General features: G+C 41.0%; 1 protein-coding gene across 3 annotated transcripts; it reads right to left on the minus strand.

The window, feature by feature from the left end:
* Positions 1-6616: 6616 nt before the first annotated feature.
* Positions 6617-17302, minus strand: TRMU (tRNA mitochondrial 2-thiouridylase). Of its 3 annotated transcripts, none has more exons than XM_014868960.2 (11): positions 17185-17302; positions 16573-16738; positions 14312-14418; positions 13630-13752; positions 12325-12497; positions 11325-11378; positions 10729-10795; positions 9811-9911; positions 8641-8785; positions 8325-8407; positions 6617-7127 (listed from the first exon to the last, which is right to left on the minus strand). In XM_014868960.2, exons 1-11 carry the CDS (start codon positions 17270-17272, stop codon positions 6981-6983), a joined length of 1254 nt encoding a protein of 417 aa, XP_014724446.2. In that variant the 5' UTR covers positions 17273-17302; the 3' UTR covers positions 6617-6980. The 3 variants fall into 3 exon arrangements, with proteins under 3 accessions (XP_014724446.2, XP_088021916.1, XP_088021917.1); XM_088165790.1 differs by lacking the exon at positions 17185-17302 and adding an exon at positions 16838-17044; XM_088165791.1 differs by lacking the exons at positions 14312-14418; positions 16573-16738; positions 17185-17302 and having other exon boundaries at positions 12325-12438; positions 13630-13747.
* Positions 17303-18334: the final 1032 nt, after the last annotated feature.

Here is an 18334-nt window from a genome sequence, read left to right on the forward strand (position 1 = left end):
GGAACAGTGAACATGGGAAGTCCTGTGTATCTATAAACAGGGTGCTGAAACAGAGGGTCCTTGTGAATGATCCATTCCCTTCAGGTTAGGAACATCCCACTGAATCCCATACAAAGCAGCAGCTGCTGTGTTTGGGAGCCAGCAAAGTTCCCAGGGGAAACAGTAAATTGGGCATTGATTTTGAGAAAAATCAATAACTTTTATTAGATGTTTATTTCCTGAATAAAACAAACAGAAACCTAGAATGGTTAACTCCTTCACTTACAGATGCACAGGTTTCAGGGATGGAAAGGATCAGGGAAAAGCCCAGCTGGTTTAGGGGCTTTAGGGGTTAGGATACTGCTGGCACAAAAAGGCCAAAGGAATGGGAGTGAGCAGGTGGACAGGAGGACCAAGCTGCCATCAAAGCACTCCTGACACACAGCTTTCTCCACCAGGATGTCCAAGGAAAAACACTTTCCTGGCTGATCATATCGAAGTTATGCCAAGCACAACCCAAAAGCAGCTTGTGTATTTTCTTTCTTGCTCACCCAGTGACAGAGTAGGTCCTCCAGCATCCATCTGCATCACTTCCCTGTGGGCAGATCTGTGACAGGGACAGTGCCATCGCAGCTGAGGTAAACCCAAAGGGGCTTCTGTCAAGGCTGTTCCTTCGCTGGAGCAGAGCAGCAACAAAGCACTCCTGTTTCTTGCACAGTGTTTATTTTGCCTCTGTGGTGATACACAGACACACCATGCATCCCTCGGGATTTTCTGCAAGCTCCATCTGTGTTAGACATTCCTCCCAGGAGGTTTAACACGGGAGCTGCAAGCCTGGCCTCCACTGGGCTGGCTTCTCATGGCAGGTGCTCAGCAGCATTAGCTACAGAAGTCCACTGTAATTAAAGGGCTGGACAGTTGTGGCAAGAAGCACCCGAGCAGAGCTGCCTGCTCTAATTCCCTGGATCAATCTATTACGTTTAGACAGCATTTGCATGTTTCTCCAGATCCATCAGTGATGCTCTCCTCTGGCCTTAGAAAGAAGGCAGCTTGCAGGAAGTCACCTTAAAATTTATCAGTCTCAGCTCTCAGTGTTGAATTCACCTGCTTGCTCTGGACTTCAAGTACCACTGTTGCATTGCAGTGCAGAGGAAGACACACCACAAGAGGTCAGTCTCTGCTCCATGTGTTTTAAATAAGGATCAACACCTAGCTGCTAATCAGTTCACAGGATCTTCTTGTGCCATCTCCTTCACCCTAAAAGGTTTTATACCTAAAAGGTATAAAACTAATTCAGTGTAACAATCTTATATCATAAAACACCTTTAATATTTAAACCCAGTTTAGATTATTCTGATTTATTTCTAAAGGTGTTACTATATGAATAAGTACTAATAGTACGTAAAGTGATTTTCAATTTAAAAGTCACACCTGAAAGCTTTCAAACTTGTAATAGATTGATGAAACAGTTTTGCTACATATAGCAAATTTGCTAACAGCCATGGAGCTGTTGGTGTGACATGACCTAGAGAGTCCTTCGTGTACTCTCAGAGAGGAGAGATAAAAATGTGTGAAGAGTAGTTAAATAACTAGATTAAAATAAAAACTACCTTTAATCCAGCACCAATCTGAAATCCACCAGATGCTACATGGCTAGTTATCCTATTTTTGCATACTAGTCCATTTTATATTTACAATCCATCCTTCTTTGAAGTTTATAGTTTCATACAAAGCCTCATCCAGTGTAATGAGACCATACCAGACCAGCTGAGTTTGCTTTGCCACCAGGCAGGAGCTGCAGCAGGGCTGGGCACGCAGCCTTTGAGATGGACAGGTTTCCAAAGGGATCTGTGCTACCCTTTTTTAGATGCAAATTTCACTGAAGTCCTTCAAATGAGAGAAGAACTGTTCCATCACTGGTTTTCATTCAGTCTCTCCTGTATTGCCCTGAGAAGTGAGCAGAACCCAGGATTTTCCTGCTGTGCTTGTGCTAATCAGCCCTGGAGAACAGCAGACTGGGGGGCAGACAGAGGAAATCTCTGCAGTACCTGCCACAGGGAAGAGGAGCACATGGCACATCTTCCCTGCTCCCAAGGACATGGCTGAACTTCCTGTCTCTGCTCTGGTCAAATTTCATTGAAATAAAAAGAGAACTGGATGCACAGAGGGATGAAACAGCTGGCTCCCACGAAGTCAGTGCTGCATACATCTTGAGTCTCTTTCCTCCCTAGGGGCATTCTTGGAGAAAAGGAAGAATTCACCATTTGTCTAGGAGTCCAACTTGAAGGGTTTTTGATACAACCCAGATGTCCCATCTGCCAGCCAGAACTGCCACCAACACTACTTGCAGACTACATCCAGTGATGCCTTGGGTTTTAGCTTTTATACTTTTCAGATTCTCTTCTGCTTAGTGTGTAACTCTGAAACTTCATAATAGGTGTTAGTAAGTTCTCTTCACAATGTAGTTAGACAAAACAATCCCTTCCTAGCTAGAGAATCAAGGACATTCAGTACCCAAAAAGCTAAATAATGGCTAAGGGAAGGGGGCAAGTCAGGGGGTTGAGATTTCATAGTCTGGGGCTGTGCTTGGATAATTGACCCCAATATGTAGATGAACCAAAACTTATAAAAGTGTAAAAACTTGTGACCTGGATCCATCTTGGATTTGACTTGGGTGTAGCCCTGGACAGGCTCTTGCACTGCCCAAGATGTATCCTTTCAACAAATACCTATTTTATTCCTTTTGCTCTGTCTAATCTCTGTTCCAGGTCAACCTTTCCAGGCATCACCAGCTCATGCAACCCCAGGGACACAAACCCAGGAGCCCTGCAGGAATGTAAAGCACCAGAGGAATTTCTGAGTCCCCCCACAGCACTTCTGCAGAAATCCAGGACAGAGTAGTCAGGTCACTTTTCTCTTGATGTATCTTCTTACTGGAAGTACGTCTGCTGCTTTTCAACAGGGACTGATGTGCTGTAATCACAAGACTGGTATTTTCCCGGGAGCCTCCTCAAAAGATGGTGCTATCGTATGGGAAAGGTGCCACTGAATTATCAGAGTTCAGGTGGGGGCAGCCACCAGAAAAACTTTAATTTCTTCAGGTAAGGTCTATTTAAGGGGTATCTGTCCATGTATTTCATTGTTTCTAGGACCTTAAACTTGCAGAATGAGTTGGAAGCTCCTTTGTATTGAAGAAATTACTCTGAATGCTGCAAACCTGCACAGAATGAGGAGTCCATTCATTTTTTGCTTTCTCATTTCTGTAGCTGGTGCCATGCCTGTTGTAATCAGCAAAACACTTTAAAAAACCCCAAAAGTCACTGTTCATCAGAACCCTCACATATTCAAAGTGTAAAAATCTGCTACTAGTTCTCAAGAGGAAAAATATAAATCTCCCTTTTACCTCTACCCATTCAAGAACCAGATGAAATTGGAGAGTGACCAGGAAACAAATGACCTGCACATCCTGGCACAGGGGAAAGAAGGCAGGCAGGACCTGAACTCTGAGGAAGAAGTGTGTGTTTTCCTTGCTGCCAGGGATCACTGGCCTGACCTGTACCATGGTCTCTGCCGAGCCCCAGTGAGAGTTTGGCTTTTAAAAGGTGCTGCTTTCTCAGCCGGCCCATGGCTGTGCTGACATGCCGGGGCAGCTTTATCCCTGCCGTGAGCAAACCCACCGAGGGGCGATTCTTCCAATGGATTGACTTTGCAAAAATCTAAAACAAAAGGGGAAAAAAACCTCACAATTACAGATGTGCTAATTGCCACCATCTCCCAGCAAGGTTGCCCACGGTTGGGGAGGGATGACCGTGATGCCCTGGTGCCTCCTGGTGCTAAAGCTGGAAATGGCACATCATTCCCTGCATCACTGGTGCGTACCACGTTGGTGTGATTATCGCATTTATCATAGATCATTCCACTCTGTTCAACACTTTAAAGCATGGAAATACGTATAAATGTAGAGAAAGCGTTTTTAAAATTAAACCCGAGGTTGTTTGATGGCGCTGAGATTCCCCTGCAGCTCATTGTGGCTGCAGAACCCAACACGGTCCCGTGCAAAGCAGGGACAGCAGAGACTCTCCCCGGCCCTTCCTGTGCTGAAGCCTCCAAGCTGAAAGGGTTCTTTTGGATAAAGAGAGGTTAGAAAAATCTGTTTTGGAATCAAAGTGGAAGGGGAAATTGCATCCTTTACTCTGAAACAGCATGATCCTGAAATCCCGGCAGCAGAGGCTGTGCTGTGAGCCTTCACTCCAGTCCCATCTCATTGCCTTCGGGGAAGACACTGCACAGGAGAGACTGCACACACCTCCCAGCTTCCAGGGAGAGCTCAGCCTTCTCTATAGGGGCTGGATTCAATATTTACATATAGAAAAGTACAAATTTAAATGCTGCATCCATAAAGTTATTTTTTTTTTGCCTCTAAATATGTTAAAAATTTAGGCCTACTCTAAAAAGGAGGAAGAGGATAAAGCTTTATAAAAACAACAGCAGCTTTGTTGCCTGTGGTTTGCAGCTAAAGAGACTGAATGCTCACTTTTGAAATAGGAGGATGACAGCTTCTCTCAGCCCTAAAAGCCAATGCAAATATTATGAGCCAATGCTTTACTGATGGACTGCAAATACTGTGCTGCCATAGTGCCAATGAAATCCTTCACCACACCTGTGCAACACCTCAGTGCTCCAAAGTTCCTAACCAGGTGAAGACAGAATCACAGGACAGCCCTGCTCTCCTTGCATGGGGACACTTCTGTCCTCCAGCACCAGCTGTGGCAGGAACACTGCCAAGATGGAGCAAAACCAGGAGCGCAATTAAGAAAGGTTTTACACAAGCACTTCTGGAATAAAACTGCACTTGGAGTGCAATTTTTCAGCCATTATACACTCAGAAATACAGGTTTCAAATATATTCACAGGGCACAACAGAGATTTCAATTCAGACCCAGCCTTAGCTGACATGAGTTGTGGTTTTTCAGTTATATGATCCTAATCTTGTTATCACATTTTCTACTTTGGAAGGAAAAATCCTTTTCTAAATAGTTATGCATGTGAGTCTTTGAAACCAAATATTTCAAGACCTAAAAAGCTTAATGACAACTTGAAAGTGAAATCACTTGCTTGCAATTTGTTGCCCAAAGTGGCAGAAGAAACAACAAAAAAAAGTGAAAAGCCAATGAATTTTAAAAAGCACATTGATGCTAATCTTCTGCAATAGATATAAAAAAAGAAAATTGACCTGCCACACTGCTTTTACCCTATTCAAGCTTAATCTTGGCCAAATTCCAGCTTTGGCAAAGGCTGTGTGAGCAATGGTGTCAGTGACAGTCCCTTGTAGGGCACATGGCTGCCTGACCCCAGCACCAATCTCATTCCTTTACCTTCCTGTTTCCAAGCTGTTTGGAAATGCTGGTTTAAGCACACAAGTGTGGTGTTGCTGGACACCCTTTTAGCCTCTTGTGAAGCATCCCATGCAAGAAGCCATTTGCAATTTGAATTTCACAAATGCCCACTAACTCCTAGCCCGCAGCAATGTGGTGAAGTTCACTGGGAGCAAGAATCACTTCATCATGTCAAAGGGCTTTGCTTGTCACCATGTTAAGAGACTGAGCTGCAGCCTCCACCCTTCTCAGACAATGAGTCTGTACTAACCAAACACTGTCCATATTCACCTCTACCTGGGATGAAGATTCTTCAGCAGAACCATGAACTACACCTCTGATGATAAAAATCAAAGTCCTCTGAGCCTATAAAGTGAATGGAGATCATTACTGGAGAGCTTTCCACCAAAGAGCTGCATGTTAGCTTCTGAACTTTCTGCATTAGCCATCCTGGATTACTGCTGTGTCCAATGCTAAGGATGCTTAAATAAAAAGGGGGAAGCAGAGAATATGTTCAAAAGCCTCTGTTCTGCAGGTGCTGTAGCAGATATTCATTGCATCCAATGCTAGCTGTGCTACAAGCAGGACATGGTTAACCTTTCCTGCTATGAAGCACTGGCTCAGCAGCTCTCAGCAAACCTGGGATCTCACTGCCAGTTAAAATCTCAGAATTCTACACCTCCAGGAAGCCCTGCTCCTGCACAGCTGTACTTCAGGAACAGTTATCTTCTGCTACCATGCTGAAAGAGAGGAATTCATTTTTGCTAATGCTGCAATTAAGTTTTATTATAAATTTAGGGTATCCTCAATATGCACCCAGTCCTTATAAAACTACCTAATTTTGATGGAGTATTCAGCTCTTCCTAAGAACACTTCATTTTGAAACATGGCAAGATCCAATCATTATCAGGTCTATATTGATCCACAATAAGGAAATCCCTATGAATTTGCATTTTGCTCAAGCATACCAATGCATTCTCTTCTCCAAGAGATAAACCAAACAGCCTCAGACCTCAGGAGTTAACAGAAAATTAGTCAGCTGTGTAAAAACATTTAACATTCAAGACTTTAAGCCTCAAAGATTTATAATTCTGATTTATATAAACATCTGATGCGACTACTTAATACAGTTTAAGAGTCCAAAGCATTTCTTATAAAACTATGCAAAATGAAAAATAAGTATCTGCTGCCTGGAGTTCACTCCAAATGCTGAATTTAAACATCATTCATTCCTCTTCCAGAGTTCAAAGCACAAACACACATTTAGTATAAAATAACATATATTTTACTAGGGACAGGTACCTTTAAGTAAGGGCGGGGGGAAAAAAGCATTTCACATAAGCATAAGAGATAGATTTATTATTTCAGACATGATTTTTGTATTAAAATTCTTGCATGTAAGATTACTATTACAGAACACCTTAGGACAGCCCTTGATATGTATTAATATAAACAGCACCATACAGTCCAGCAAAATTGCACCAGATTGGCTTTAAACTCCTTCAGTGCTAACAGTCAAGAGCTGGGACTCTCTGGTTAACTGGCCTTAAGAACCACATTTATTATAGTTTTTATTGTTCTCAGTCAGCAAATTCTCCAAAGTTCTTCAATAAACAATCCCAGGCGTTATGTTGCTGGTTCTATTTTGTCAATCTCTTCCTTCTTTGGACTCTCCTCTTGGTTTTTGCCCTGTTGCAAGGTGTACACTGATGGGCCTATCCTCAGGATCTTCCCACTGCCCAGGCATTCGTCTCCCTTGTAGAAAACAGCAAACTAGGAAATAAACACAGGGACAGTCCTTTTAGCAGCTGCAAAAACCACAGTGAGCAACTGTAGGCTGTGCAAGACCTGCTGGACAGTAAGCAATTTACATCTGTTCCGTCTAAATCTTAAAAAAAAACCAACTCGAAACAAACAAAACCCCCCAAATTACAGAGGATTTGTAGGTTCACATAAGTGTAAACTTATAAAAGTGTTGGTGGAAATTTCATCATGAACTTGACAAGGCTATCCCAAAACTCTTCAGTTACTGAGGTGGAATGGATTGTGCTGGAAAGTTTCCTTTCCAAACGGGATGACACATGTAACATCATCTGCTGGACCTTCCCCAGAAAACTGCGCCCAGCTTATGGTGGCACTTGTCAAAACAGGAAGGGGACCAAGGACTATGGCAGCAGACCATCTGCAAGGAAGCAACTGGAGCTCCCTGATGTGCTCAGAAGGTTCCTGCAGGAGAGGGCAGCCCAGATCTCCTGCCTTGTCTCATCACTACCTGGCAGTAGAGAGCCTGGTTACAGGCTCAGCAGCTCCTGCATTCAGGGACTTCTCATGTCTCTCATAAACCCTGGCTGCATTCTTCTCAGCTTCTCTCCACTACAAACAGTTCTCAGCTAATTTCCCTCCTGATTTGTCCCACAGGCCCCCCAAGTATTGGGGAGGGTGGGCAGAACTTATGCTGGCAGAAGGGGTGCAGGGAATGCTTGAGAGCCAATATGCTAGAATGTGATGGAGTATCTTTATACTGGCAATGTTAAAAGGCATCCCTTTAGGCACAGCACCTCTCCTCAGCTGTCCAGGACAATGGAATTCACCAGACAGAGTCTCACTAAACAGGTTTGAACACCTAACCCATATTAAGCATGCAATTACCAAATTAATGTCTTTTAAAATCTATTTCTTGCAAACAACAACAGCTTCCATTTCTGCATATACAACTGATTACCAGAGATGCTTCCATGTATTTCTAAAATTTGTAAGCAAGTTTCTTGGACTATACAGATAACAACAGATCATTTAAAACTAGAAACAATCTCCCTGAAAATAGCTGATAAATAGTAAAAATAACGCTAACCACTCTCACATGCAAATAAATTAACTACTTAGCTCCAGCTAATAAAAAATCTACTCTGTTTTATTAGCCAGATAAGGTAAAACACAAAAATGGAAGGAAAACAACTTCTAATAACTTACCTGTCCAGGTGTGATAGCTCTTGCTGGCTTCACTAGTGTTACCCACACACTCCCATCTTGGTTTAGAGTCAGGACACAAGGCACTAGAGCAGAAAATGATCAAACACCTGAAGTTAACCATTATGTTCACATTAAAGAAGGAAAATCAAGGTTAAACAGATGTAAGTCAAGATATTACTGCACAAAGTTGTTTTGTAAGACACTGCAGAAACAGGAAGGCCAAGCCAGAACCTCTCCACTGTTACTGCAGAACTACACCAACACGCTACCAGTTTCACAAACTGAGCAAGACAAAAGAAAAACAAAGTTTGACTACCCAGCTCCATCTGGTGCCGAAATCTGAAATGACATTCCATCATCTTCTCTCTAACGAGCTCTGCCGGAGGTTCCTCTGCTATCCAGTGCACTCGGTTTGTTCGCAGGAGGTCTCTGTACAGAGCAGGGTGATCTCTTGATGGTGCCTTAAAATATATTTATTTATTGCTGATGTTTTTGCCAGAGAGCATGAAACTTGTAAAGTCAAACATGAAATACAGAAGCATCAAGCCATAGCAAAATGAAGGCAATGCGAGCAAGAAAGCAAAAACTTATTAGCACTTTAATTAGGCTAAAGCAAGCCTGAATGATTTGTCAGTCTTCTACTCCTCAGAGTCATGTCTCTCTTCTTGTATGCTTTTCCCTCCACTTGCATTTTTGCCTTCTTCAGGCTGAGTTCAGAAATCTGACCTTTATCCTGTATCAACAAGATGCTACCTCCCTCTTCTCCAGCTTCCCAAATGAACACCTCCCCAGCAAAGGCATTGCCTTTGACAAACTCGCTGTAGGACATAAAAATTTTTCTTAGTGCTCCTGTCTGTTTCTTCTCAATTCTCATTTGATTATGGTCCTATGCACTGGCATATCAACAAGCAGTAGAACACCTCATTATAATCACATCAGTATCCAGGAAGAATAACAACTGCATGAACAGGAAGAAATATTATCAACGCTAGCAAGCTGCAGAAGTCTGTGTCAACTCATATGATTAGCCATTAATACACCAATTATTTATTATTTATCATATATATTCTGCCTCAGTTTTCAAAATGATAAAACTCTGTCACTGGCTTCTCATTCTTTTACTAGAAAAACAAAGCAGCAATATATCATAAACCAAGGTAATACACATTTTATAAACCATGTCATAATAACTGAGATAAAACCCTCATGCTTTAGAGTAGAAAATGAGAGCTCAGAGATTGGCTGATTCTTTTCATTATTTGCACTTTGCTTAGTAAAACTCCATGCCAAAATCTAAAACAATTTGGTGCTCCTGAAAAGCCTGTTTGGAAAAGATGTTTCACATCTGCTGATGCTATGCTGTTCTTTCTTGTTTCCCCCAAAATGAAAGCCAAGAATTCTGCCCAGGTTAGGCTCACATTCCATACAGCAGCAGTCACAAAATGCATGCATTAGTCATTTGCAAATCCAGTGTTAATTAACTCACCACAAAGACATCTCCAGTGCTAACATCTTTGTCTGCAACAAACCAAGCCTCCTTGAGGCCTGCCAGCCGAGCCCTCTGGCCGATTGTGAAGAGGAACCAACCTAAAGAAATATGAAAATAGAATGCTGCTAGCAACTTTTCATCTTTTACTTCAGAAGAACACATTAAAATCATTTCCCCAAAACTTTACAACTAAACAAAGAATAACAAACTAAGCTGTCTTAGAGAAGAGGGCTAACCACAAACTAAACTAACATCTACTTGAAATTTCATCTGTACCTGAAATGCAAACTAAAGATTACAAATTAATCCATTTCAACTGTGGCATTCTTAAGTATTATAAAATATATACATTTATGTATTTCAGTTTCAATTTGTGGGTTATCTGCCACTCAGTCTTGCCAGTCTCCCTTACTTTTATGTACTAGCATAACATCCTATTATCATAAACAACTTGGCAGAGAAACTCAGTTCTGGCAGCTTGAACTGAGGACAGCAAAGGAAGAACACACAGGAGAAAAGGCAAAGTTAAAGTGCCCATGTTTGATGATGTCCTGCTGTGCATCACTGAGGTGCATTTTCTTCTGCAAAGTTTAGGTACTAAAGAATATGGAACTGAAGTAGAGTCATTTTGAAGGAATTAAGTGAACAATGATCTCTTGGTATTAAAATAACAATTAATTAGTATCAACAGAGTAACTCTAATAATTATTTGCTTTCTCATAATATGGGACAAATAATCAAGAATCAGTTGTAGTTCAAGGCTCTACTATTGCATACAGCAAATTTTCCATGGTTTAACAAACTGAGTAAAACCTGTAGACACCTTTGGAAATTCCCAAAATTTGTCCCTCCAAATATAAGCGGTATTGTTCCATTTATCTAAAAGTAAGTTATTAAGGTAGGTTAGCCAATTACCTTTGTGTCTTCCCATCACCTTCTTATCTTCAATGGAAACAAAGTTACCTGGTTGAGGTTCCAAATACTACCAAAGAGGAAGAGGTAAGTCACAAGACAGCCCAAGAAAACCTCATAGCATATTTCAGATTCTGTCACTATATTCTCTCAAAGATGAAAAATAACTCTTCAAGAAGCAAGCTCTGCCCAAGCAGCTTACTGACTCCTCCTTGATGCTGCTCTCAGAGAAAAAGCAGGAAGGGCAGTCCCTATGAGCAGTAATTCCAGGCTTCACTTCTTCTATCCTCACATGTCAGGAGACGGCAGAATCCAGCACTTTGCCCCTCTCACATTCCAACCATTTCTCAGAGCCTGGCAGGCACAGGAGTGCATGTTCACTTCTTTTGCTCCAGAAAATGAGTGACAGCTGGTAGAGGGGCAAGATACTTCCTACAGACTGTGGGTGTCAGCTTCTTACTAGGCTTGTGACTGCAAAGGGAGGTGGGACATTGCTACTTACAGTGGACCACAAGCTGCTAGAGATTTTTTTATAGACAGTGTTTTAAAACTGAACACCAGAAAGAAACAAAGACTGTCAGAAATTTAGTGCTGCTCACCTCAAGAAGGAAATTTTCAAAGTTTCTTTCACCAATGAAACAGATCCCCATACTCTGAAAAAGAACCATGGAATTGAATACACAAAAGCAGAGAAAAACATTTGAAACAATGTCAATTAGTAATCTGTCCAAGATCTTTTTCTCCCTCCCATGTATCCCAAACTATCTTAGGTATCTCATAAACAAATCCACCACATCTGCTGCAACATAACTAATTCTATACAGAATCAGTGAGAGCTGTAAGCACAGAAGTAAAAGGGATAACAGGAAATAGAACACCTGTTCAATAAATACATTCACCTTAGTGACTAGATTGTATATATATTAAAAACAGATGTCTCATATTAAAGCACAAAAGTAACAAAATGATATAGTGATGGTCTATCTCTTGAAAAAAAAACACTTTCAGAACCAAATAGGCTTCTTTCCCTTCCAGTTACTGCTGACATTCTTCAAACACCCATTTACTGAGGCTGAATATAAGCATGAAAAGCAATCAAGGCAGCATCAGCAACGTAACTACAGCCTGCATTACAGCTTTTAAGGTCGTCTCATGAAGTCTTCGTTCTCAGAGAAACGGAACTTTTTTTTTTAAGAGTAACTGTGGAAAAAACAGTATGATCCATTTTCTAAAGACATAGTGAGAAATAATTATAAGTGAAGAAGCTCTAAAAAGCTATGGAGAATAAAGAACAAAAGCTTCTCCTTTGCTGTGATAGAGGATGCTTTCCTTTAGGTTCATAGCATCCTACACATTCACCTTCATCTTAGTTCTTCTGATACAACAGCAGACAAAATACCTGCAAGCTAACTACATAACTAACCACAAGATCCTAAAAGTACTTTTAAGGAAATAGACAACTATGAAAAATGTTTCCCAACCTATTGTATTATTCTTTCCTATCAGAAATTGACAAGTTGTCACAAGTTAAAGTTCAAAAAGTTCAGGAAAGTTGTTTTAGAGAAATATAAATCAAAACAGTGTTAAGTGTTACCATGCCTCTTTTTTCTTTAGCACATGATGAAGGTCATGTTCTGCTGCTATCTTCTTTACAAAACTTTTTGTTAAATCCCCTAAAGGGAAGATGGTTTTCCTCAAAGCATCCTGTGAAATCTGACTTAGAAAGAAGGTCTGGTCCTTAAAGAGGTCAGCCCCTTGAAGAAGTTTCACAGCTGCAAAGTGAAACACATAAAACATCTCAACATAACTACTATTAATAGTTCAAATTACTTTAGTATTTTATTTGACAATCAACATTTCTGATTTACTATATTCAAACACATGTTAGAGACAATATTTTACATGTTTTTCAAAATCTAATGAAAACACTGGGATATTTTCTCATCACTAAAAAGGTCTACAAGATTCTGGTTTTGTACTACACAGAATCTTACAAAGACACTGCCTCATCTATTTCAATAGTGCATCTGTCACTGGCAAGAACATCGACAATACAAAAAAACCCCCAACTTTCATATTTCCTGTGAAAGAGAGAATGAAGATTCAAATACCTTGGAGTATACTGTTCTTCAGAAAGACACTGTTTTGCCCTGAAATCACCCTACTAGAAATCAATAATTTGAGCAATCAGTGGAGTTATTACCAATGCTCAGAGATTCGAGAAGTCTGACCTTTTTCTTTAAAATAGATGAAATCTCCTGATTACTCAGATGAAATAAAATTGGTACAATTTTTCAATCATGTTACACCCCCCTCTTTAAAAGTCAATAGTTCTGCTGTTGTACAAACACTGCTTATGTGTTTTATGACTCGAACCCAAACTACAGGCCAATAGTTCAGTCACAACTGGTGATACAAAATCTCAGTCACAGGGCAAGGAAGCCAATCACAAAAAACATCTGTAAACCAGTCTGTCACATATATAGACCATAGGTCCAGCTGGGGCCATTCCAACTTTCCAGAAGTACAATTAAAAGAAAGAAACAAACCCCTTTAACTCCAGAGGTGGACAAATGAAAGCAGAGAATCTAGAATGTAAAATCATCACAGTTTTGCATAGCTTTAGTTTACAAGTGTTTTTCCCTTTGGATATAGTATACTTCTCATAATGTATTAGACATTCATTTGACTTTTAAAACAAGAAAATGTAATGCTTGACAAGTCAGGGTCATTTTCAGTAATGTAAATACCTTGTTTAGCACAAGCAACCATTTACAAAGGCTGGGGTTTAATTGGTAATCATTGCGTGTAAGATCAAAAACATCTCTGACTCTGTGACATCAAATATAGCTTACATCTCTCTTTCACATGTAGGACAAACCATGAAATAAAGACACAACTTACTATTTCTAACTTCAAAACGGTTTCTGAAAAGCTTCTGTGGTCTTTTCGTATATTTCTGTTGAAACACTTCCTCATCCTCCAGTGAGGTCCTGGCATAATGCCCAGTAGCAATTGCATCTGCTCCTATTAAGCGAAGAAAAACCAAACATAACATAAAGGCAGAAACTTGAAATTCACAGTTCACAACACAATTGCAAACATACAGTAAGAAAAGCAGAAAGCAATGAAAGAAGAAAACCTATAGAGAAGTCTCACACTGACAATAATTGTACTCCTGTTATTTAAATAATGCAAACTATTCACCAGCATGCCAGCACTTGTACTTTTGTACTTTAAGGACCACCTAAGAATGTAAAACTTAATGTTCAGGTCAATGCATGCCCCTGAAATAAATCTGTTCCTACATATGAGCAACCTAATCTAGTGGAAGATGTCCCTGCCCAGGGCAGAGGAACTGGACTAGATGACCTTTAAAGGTCCCTCCCAACATGAACCATTCTATGATTCTTTACGTAAAAGCAATCTTAAAACCAAATACTTCACAATTATTGACATGCTACTACAGAGATATGAGTTAGGCATGCACATGAACTCATGTATTTCCCCACCTTTTAAAGAGTTTGTTTCCTTTAAGCATTTCCATGGCACACACTCTGTACTAACACACTTGAAAATGCCTTACCAAGGTTATCCATAGCATAATGCAGGAAATAGTTGAATTTGATGTGCTTGTTACATAAAATATCAGGATTAGGCGTCCTTCCCAATTCATACTCTTTTAAGAGGTCACTGTAAAATAAAGATTCAAATGTCTATCAGAATCATTAACATGCATAATACTATCAGAAACTGGACAGTGTTTAAATATGAGAAGCTGAGTTCCAGCCCCAGAGAAGACCCAATCACTGTAAATAATTTATGTTAGAAATAAAATACCCATTAGACTTTAATATTAAAAAACCAATGTTTGGAAGATTTTCTCCAAAGTGTACTGAGGACAGGGTTAAATTATGACTTAGAGTCTTGTAACTCTCTTTTATTAAATTAATATTCCCTCTGGGCAGATGTGGCTGTCCACTGTGCACATCCTATCATCTCTCACAGAATACTTACCTCCAGAATTGAACAACCCTATTTAATTTTTCAGTGGGACAATATGGTGGTACACACCAGGAATGTCTCAGCTGAACAGACAGTAATTTCAGCTGCAATAATGTCATCACAAGCAGTCACTCATGGGGCTCAATTTTAGAGACTTTTTCTTGTCTTTTTTTTTCCTTTCTAGAAATTCTAAGTTTCTCAAAATTATGTTGTAGTTTTACACTGTTGCATAATTACTTAGTATTATTCACTTGAAAAAGCTGAAATAACATGAATGAAATTAAACCAGCATCCAAAGCTAACCTGATACATCAAAAGGCCTTATCACTACATCATTTTGTTTGTCAGGTTGTTGTCAGTAGCCACTGCACTCAAGATGAACTGAGGGCACAGACTGGATCTAAAAGAACAGCAATCCTAGTATTTGGTTTCACTTTTCTCCATCTGAAACAGAATCAATTGCTTCTTCCTTACAGTGTGACACTACATTAAAAAATAGAAAATAAAGCAACATATCTTATTTTCTGTAACTCCTTTTTAACAGTGCTAAATTCAACAACTCATACTAACAATTAAATCACCTGGATCTACCCAGAGCTGCCTCCCTCTTGCTGACCCACAGTGTACTCCTATGGTACCCTAGGAGTTCTATAGAGGAGTCACCACAAAGCCACCCTCACACCAATTCAGACCTTCTAGTAAAGCACAGAACCAGAGACAGGGCAATGAAGGGTGTCTACTGGATCTCTCTCTGACAGAAAGAACTGAAAGAAGCTTTGAATAAACCATGGAAAAGACAAGAGCTGGAACAGCTCTCATTAAAAAAGGCGTTTTATGGTGAATAACACTTTAAAGAGTAAAAGGAGTAAATTTAAAGGAGTAAATTTAAGATCTGTGATGATGACAGTAAAGAAAAAAAAGATTCTGAAACAAATCAGGACATTTGTAACAGAATGTTTGGAAACATTGTATTAATAAACCCCAAGAAGTTTTGTAGCACTTACTCATTCTCTCAGACCAAAAGGGAAAAATGGGGTGAACTTTCCCAGAAAAGAGCTATTTTGCTGTTTTCTTCACTGACGGTCTAAAATTTTGGTAGTCAGCTTGATGTCATTTCAACATGCAGTACAAGTAGCATGACCAGGTTATTCCTCAGTTTCATGTAAGGTAGTAACAGTACTATTTAAAGGAGGATGATGAAGATTAGGGAACAATTTTTATGTACTTATGTCCACTGCATAAATTATGCTGTTATATCAACGTGCCCCTTCTTGTCCTACCTTCCAAGAAAATCTCTCAGCTTTTCCTACGCAGAACTTGCCTTAAAGTCTAACAAATTCACAGAAAATCTGAGCACCCTTTTTTATAGAACAGTTTCAGATTTGTTATAAGTTTAAAGAAGCAAGGCTATGTAACAATCATTTTGTGCTAAACTGGATTCAGCACACATTATGTAAAATGCACTGCATACGTTACACATACAGACAGTAACAGTACCCCATTAAATAATTTTTTTTTCAAGTTGCAGTAAGGTTGGGCCAGTACATTAGGAGCTGAAGAAATAAGCTGCAACAAAGCAATTACTACACATTCATGCAAGGAGAAATCTCCTACTAACTAAAAAAAAATACATATTAAAAGCCAAATATAAATTCTGACCTTAAATACGAATGAGAGAAAAAAATAATTCCTCAATATTTAACAGGCTTCAGGGCTTTCTCTGAGCATTGATAAAACTGCAATGAATTGCCATTGCTCATTATCTGTCCATTCTTACTTTTCATTGTAACACAATACCACACCTATATAATGAAAGACCAACTACGGTAAATGTGTTTCTACCTGAATACTTCATTCCAGTATTCCTTCACGTAGGAAATCTGGTGAAATGGGATATCAAGCTTCTGGCACACCCGATAGGCATCTTCACAATCTCTGTCAATAGAGCAAGCTCCCTGTTCATCCAGAGGGTCCCAGTTCTTCATAAACACACCTGTCACCTGATAGCCTACGAAATGAAGGCAAGAATGACTTAGAAAGTTGCATTCTTACAGCCGAGGCACAAACCCTGTATTTCTCAAGAATGGCTTTAGTAACTGCATCTTACCGAAGATGCGAGTAGCTCTGTGCTACGTTTTACAGTACAGTTACTGTACAGCTATGTTTTTTTTCTCTAGGTGATAGCTAACCCAAGCTCTTCTAGCAACCTAACGCGACGGTAAGTCAGTCACATCCCCGCTCCCTCTTTTAGGGCCGTTTGCGGCCCCGCGGTGCCCAGCTCTCCGCGCTGCCCTGCCCGGCCTGGGGCCGCTCCACCGGCCCGCGGGCGCGGCCGAGCGCGGGGGAGGCGCGGGCCGGACCCGGCTGCGAGGGGGAACGCGCGGGCCCCGCGCCATGGCACGGCGCAGGGCAAGGCCTCACTCCTTCCCCTCCGTGCCTGCCCCAGCCCCGCACCTCGGCGGCGCAGCAGCAGCGCGGCCACGGCGCTGTCCACGCCGCCGGACACGGCGCAGGCCACGCGGCGCCCCTGAGCCGCCAGCATCGCCCCCGAGCCGCTTCCGCCCGCCCGCGCTGCCCAAAGCGCCTGCGCGCCGCGCCGGGCCGGGCCGGGCCGGGCCGGGCAGCAACGAACGCGGCCGGGAAAGGGGCAGAGCAGGACCCTGGCACTCATCTGGCCACCCACAGCCCTCACATGCTCGGCCCGACAGCTCCCACTGCGCCACAGGACCCGGCCCCGTGAGTTACATAAAGGAAAGCCCAGAATAAAACATGTTCGTTTGACTGCTTCACGTCTGGTATCCCTGAATAAAGCCACAGTTTAGCCCAGCTGGGGGCAGCCACGACTAAACCATCTGGCAGTAACACGCTGTTATCTTCTCCTTTGCATCGCAGAAATTCAGGTGGTACTGTGGATTTATTCTACTGGCATTCAATACTAAAGTGTTGTGAAAATTGATAAAAGATTCGTGTTAATCACAAAAGCATTGGGGTTTGTATAAACCAGAATACTAAGCTCTGAAGTGAAGCATGAACACTAGACAAAGGAAATTATATGATAAAATCATTCTGTTTAAAATCACCTTATATTATGTTGTATTATGTTACATTATATTATGTTTTCCAAATAAGTTGTATCGGCTACCAGCTTGCAAAATCAGACTTCCCAATAGCCCTTCCTGCCTTTGTCTGATCAATGCTGCCTATCTCAAGGACCAGACTTCCAGAACTTCTCTGATCTACAAGGATCAAATGGCTATCTGTGACTGATTATCGCCCAAAGGCTTTATGAATTTGTGTAAAGATGTTTATTCAACCACCACTGCTTATAACAACAAAGAACCAAAAATTATTGATTACAAGGAGAAACCCCAGTATAAGAAGAGGCTGCAAACCAAGATTCAGTGGAGCGTGGAGTGGGCGGTGACCCCTCACGTTCCCGAGCGCGCTGCTTGCTCTTTCTATATCAAATAAAGCAACGTAAATTTTGCTGAATATCGAGACTTTTGTCTCTCATTTATAACAATGTTTATTTCCAAACTTGTTACACCACCCCAAGTCCACTAGTTTTTACCTACCTATTAAACACTAGCAAAGTCTACCCAAA

Source organism: Sturnus vulgaris, chromosome 5, assembly GCF_052056855.1.
Source record: "Sturnus vulgaris isolate bStuVul1 chromosome 5, bStuVul1.hap1, whole genome shotgun sequence".
NCBI lineage: Eukaryota > Metazoa > Chordata > Aves > Passeriformes > Sturnidae > Sturnus > Sturnus vulgaris.

What these genes read in the sequence shown, in the direction of transcription:
- TRMU (XM_014868960.2), bottom strand. Translation starts at nt 17,272, where the DNA reads ATGCTGGCGGCTCAGGGGCGCCGCGTGGCCTGCGCCGTGTCCGGCGGC. An exon ending in CCGTTTTGAAGTTAGAAATA is followed by an intron (nt 12,498 to 13,629) that starts GTAAGTTGTGTC and finishes TTCACTTTGCAG; the next exon opens with CTGTGAAACTTCTTCAAGGG. An exon ending in GAGCTATCACACCTGGACAG is followed by an intron (nt 7,128 to 8,324) that starts GTAAGTTATTAG and finishes TTTATTTCCTAG; the next exon opens with TTTGCTGTTTTCTACAAGGG.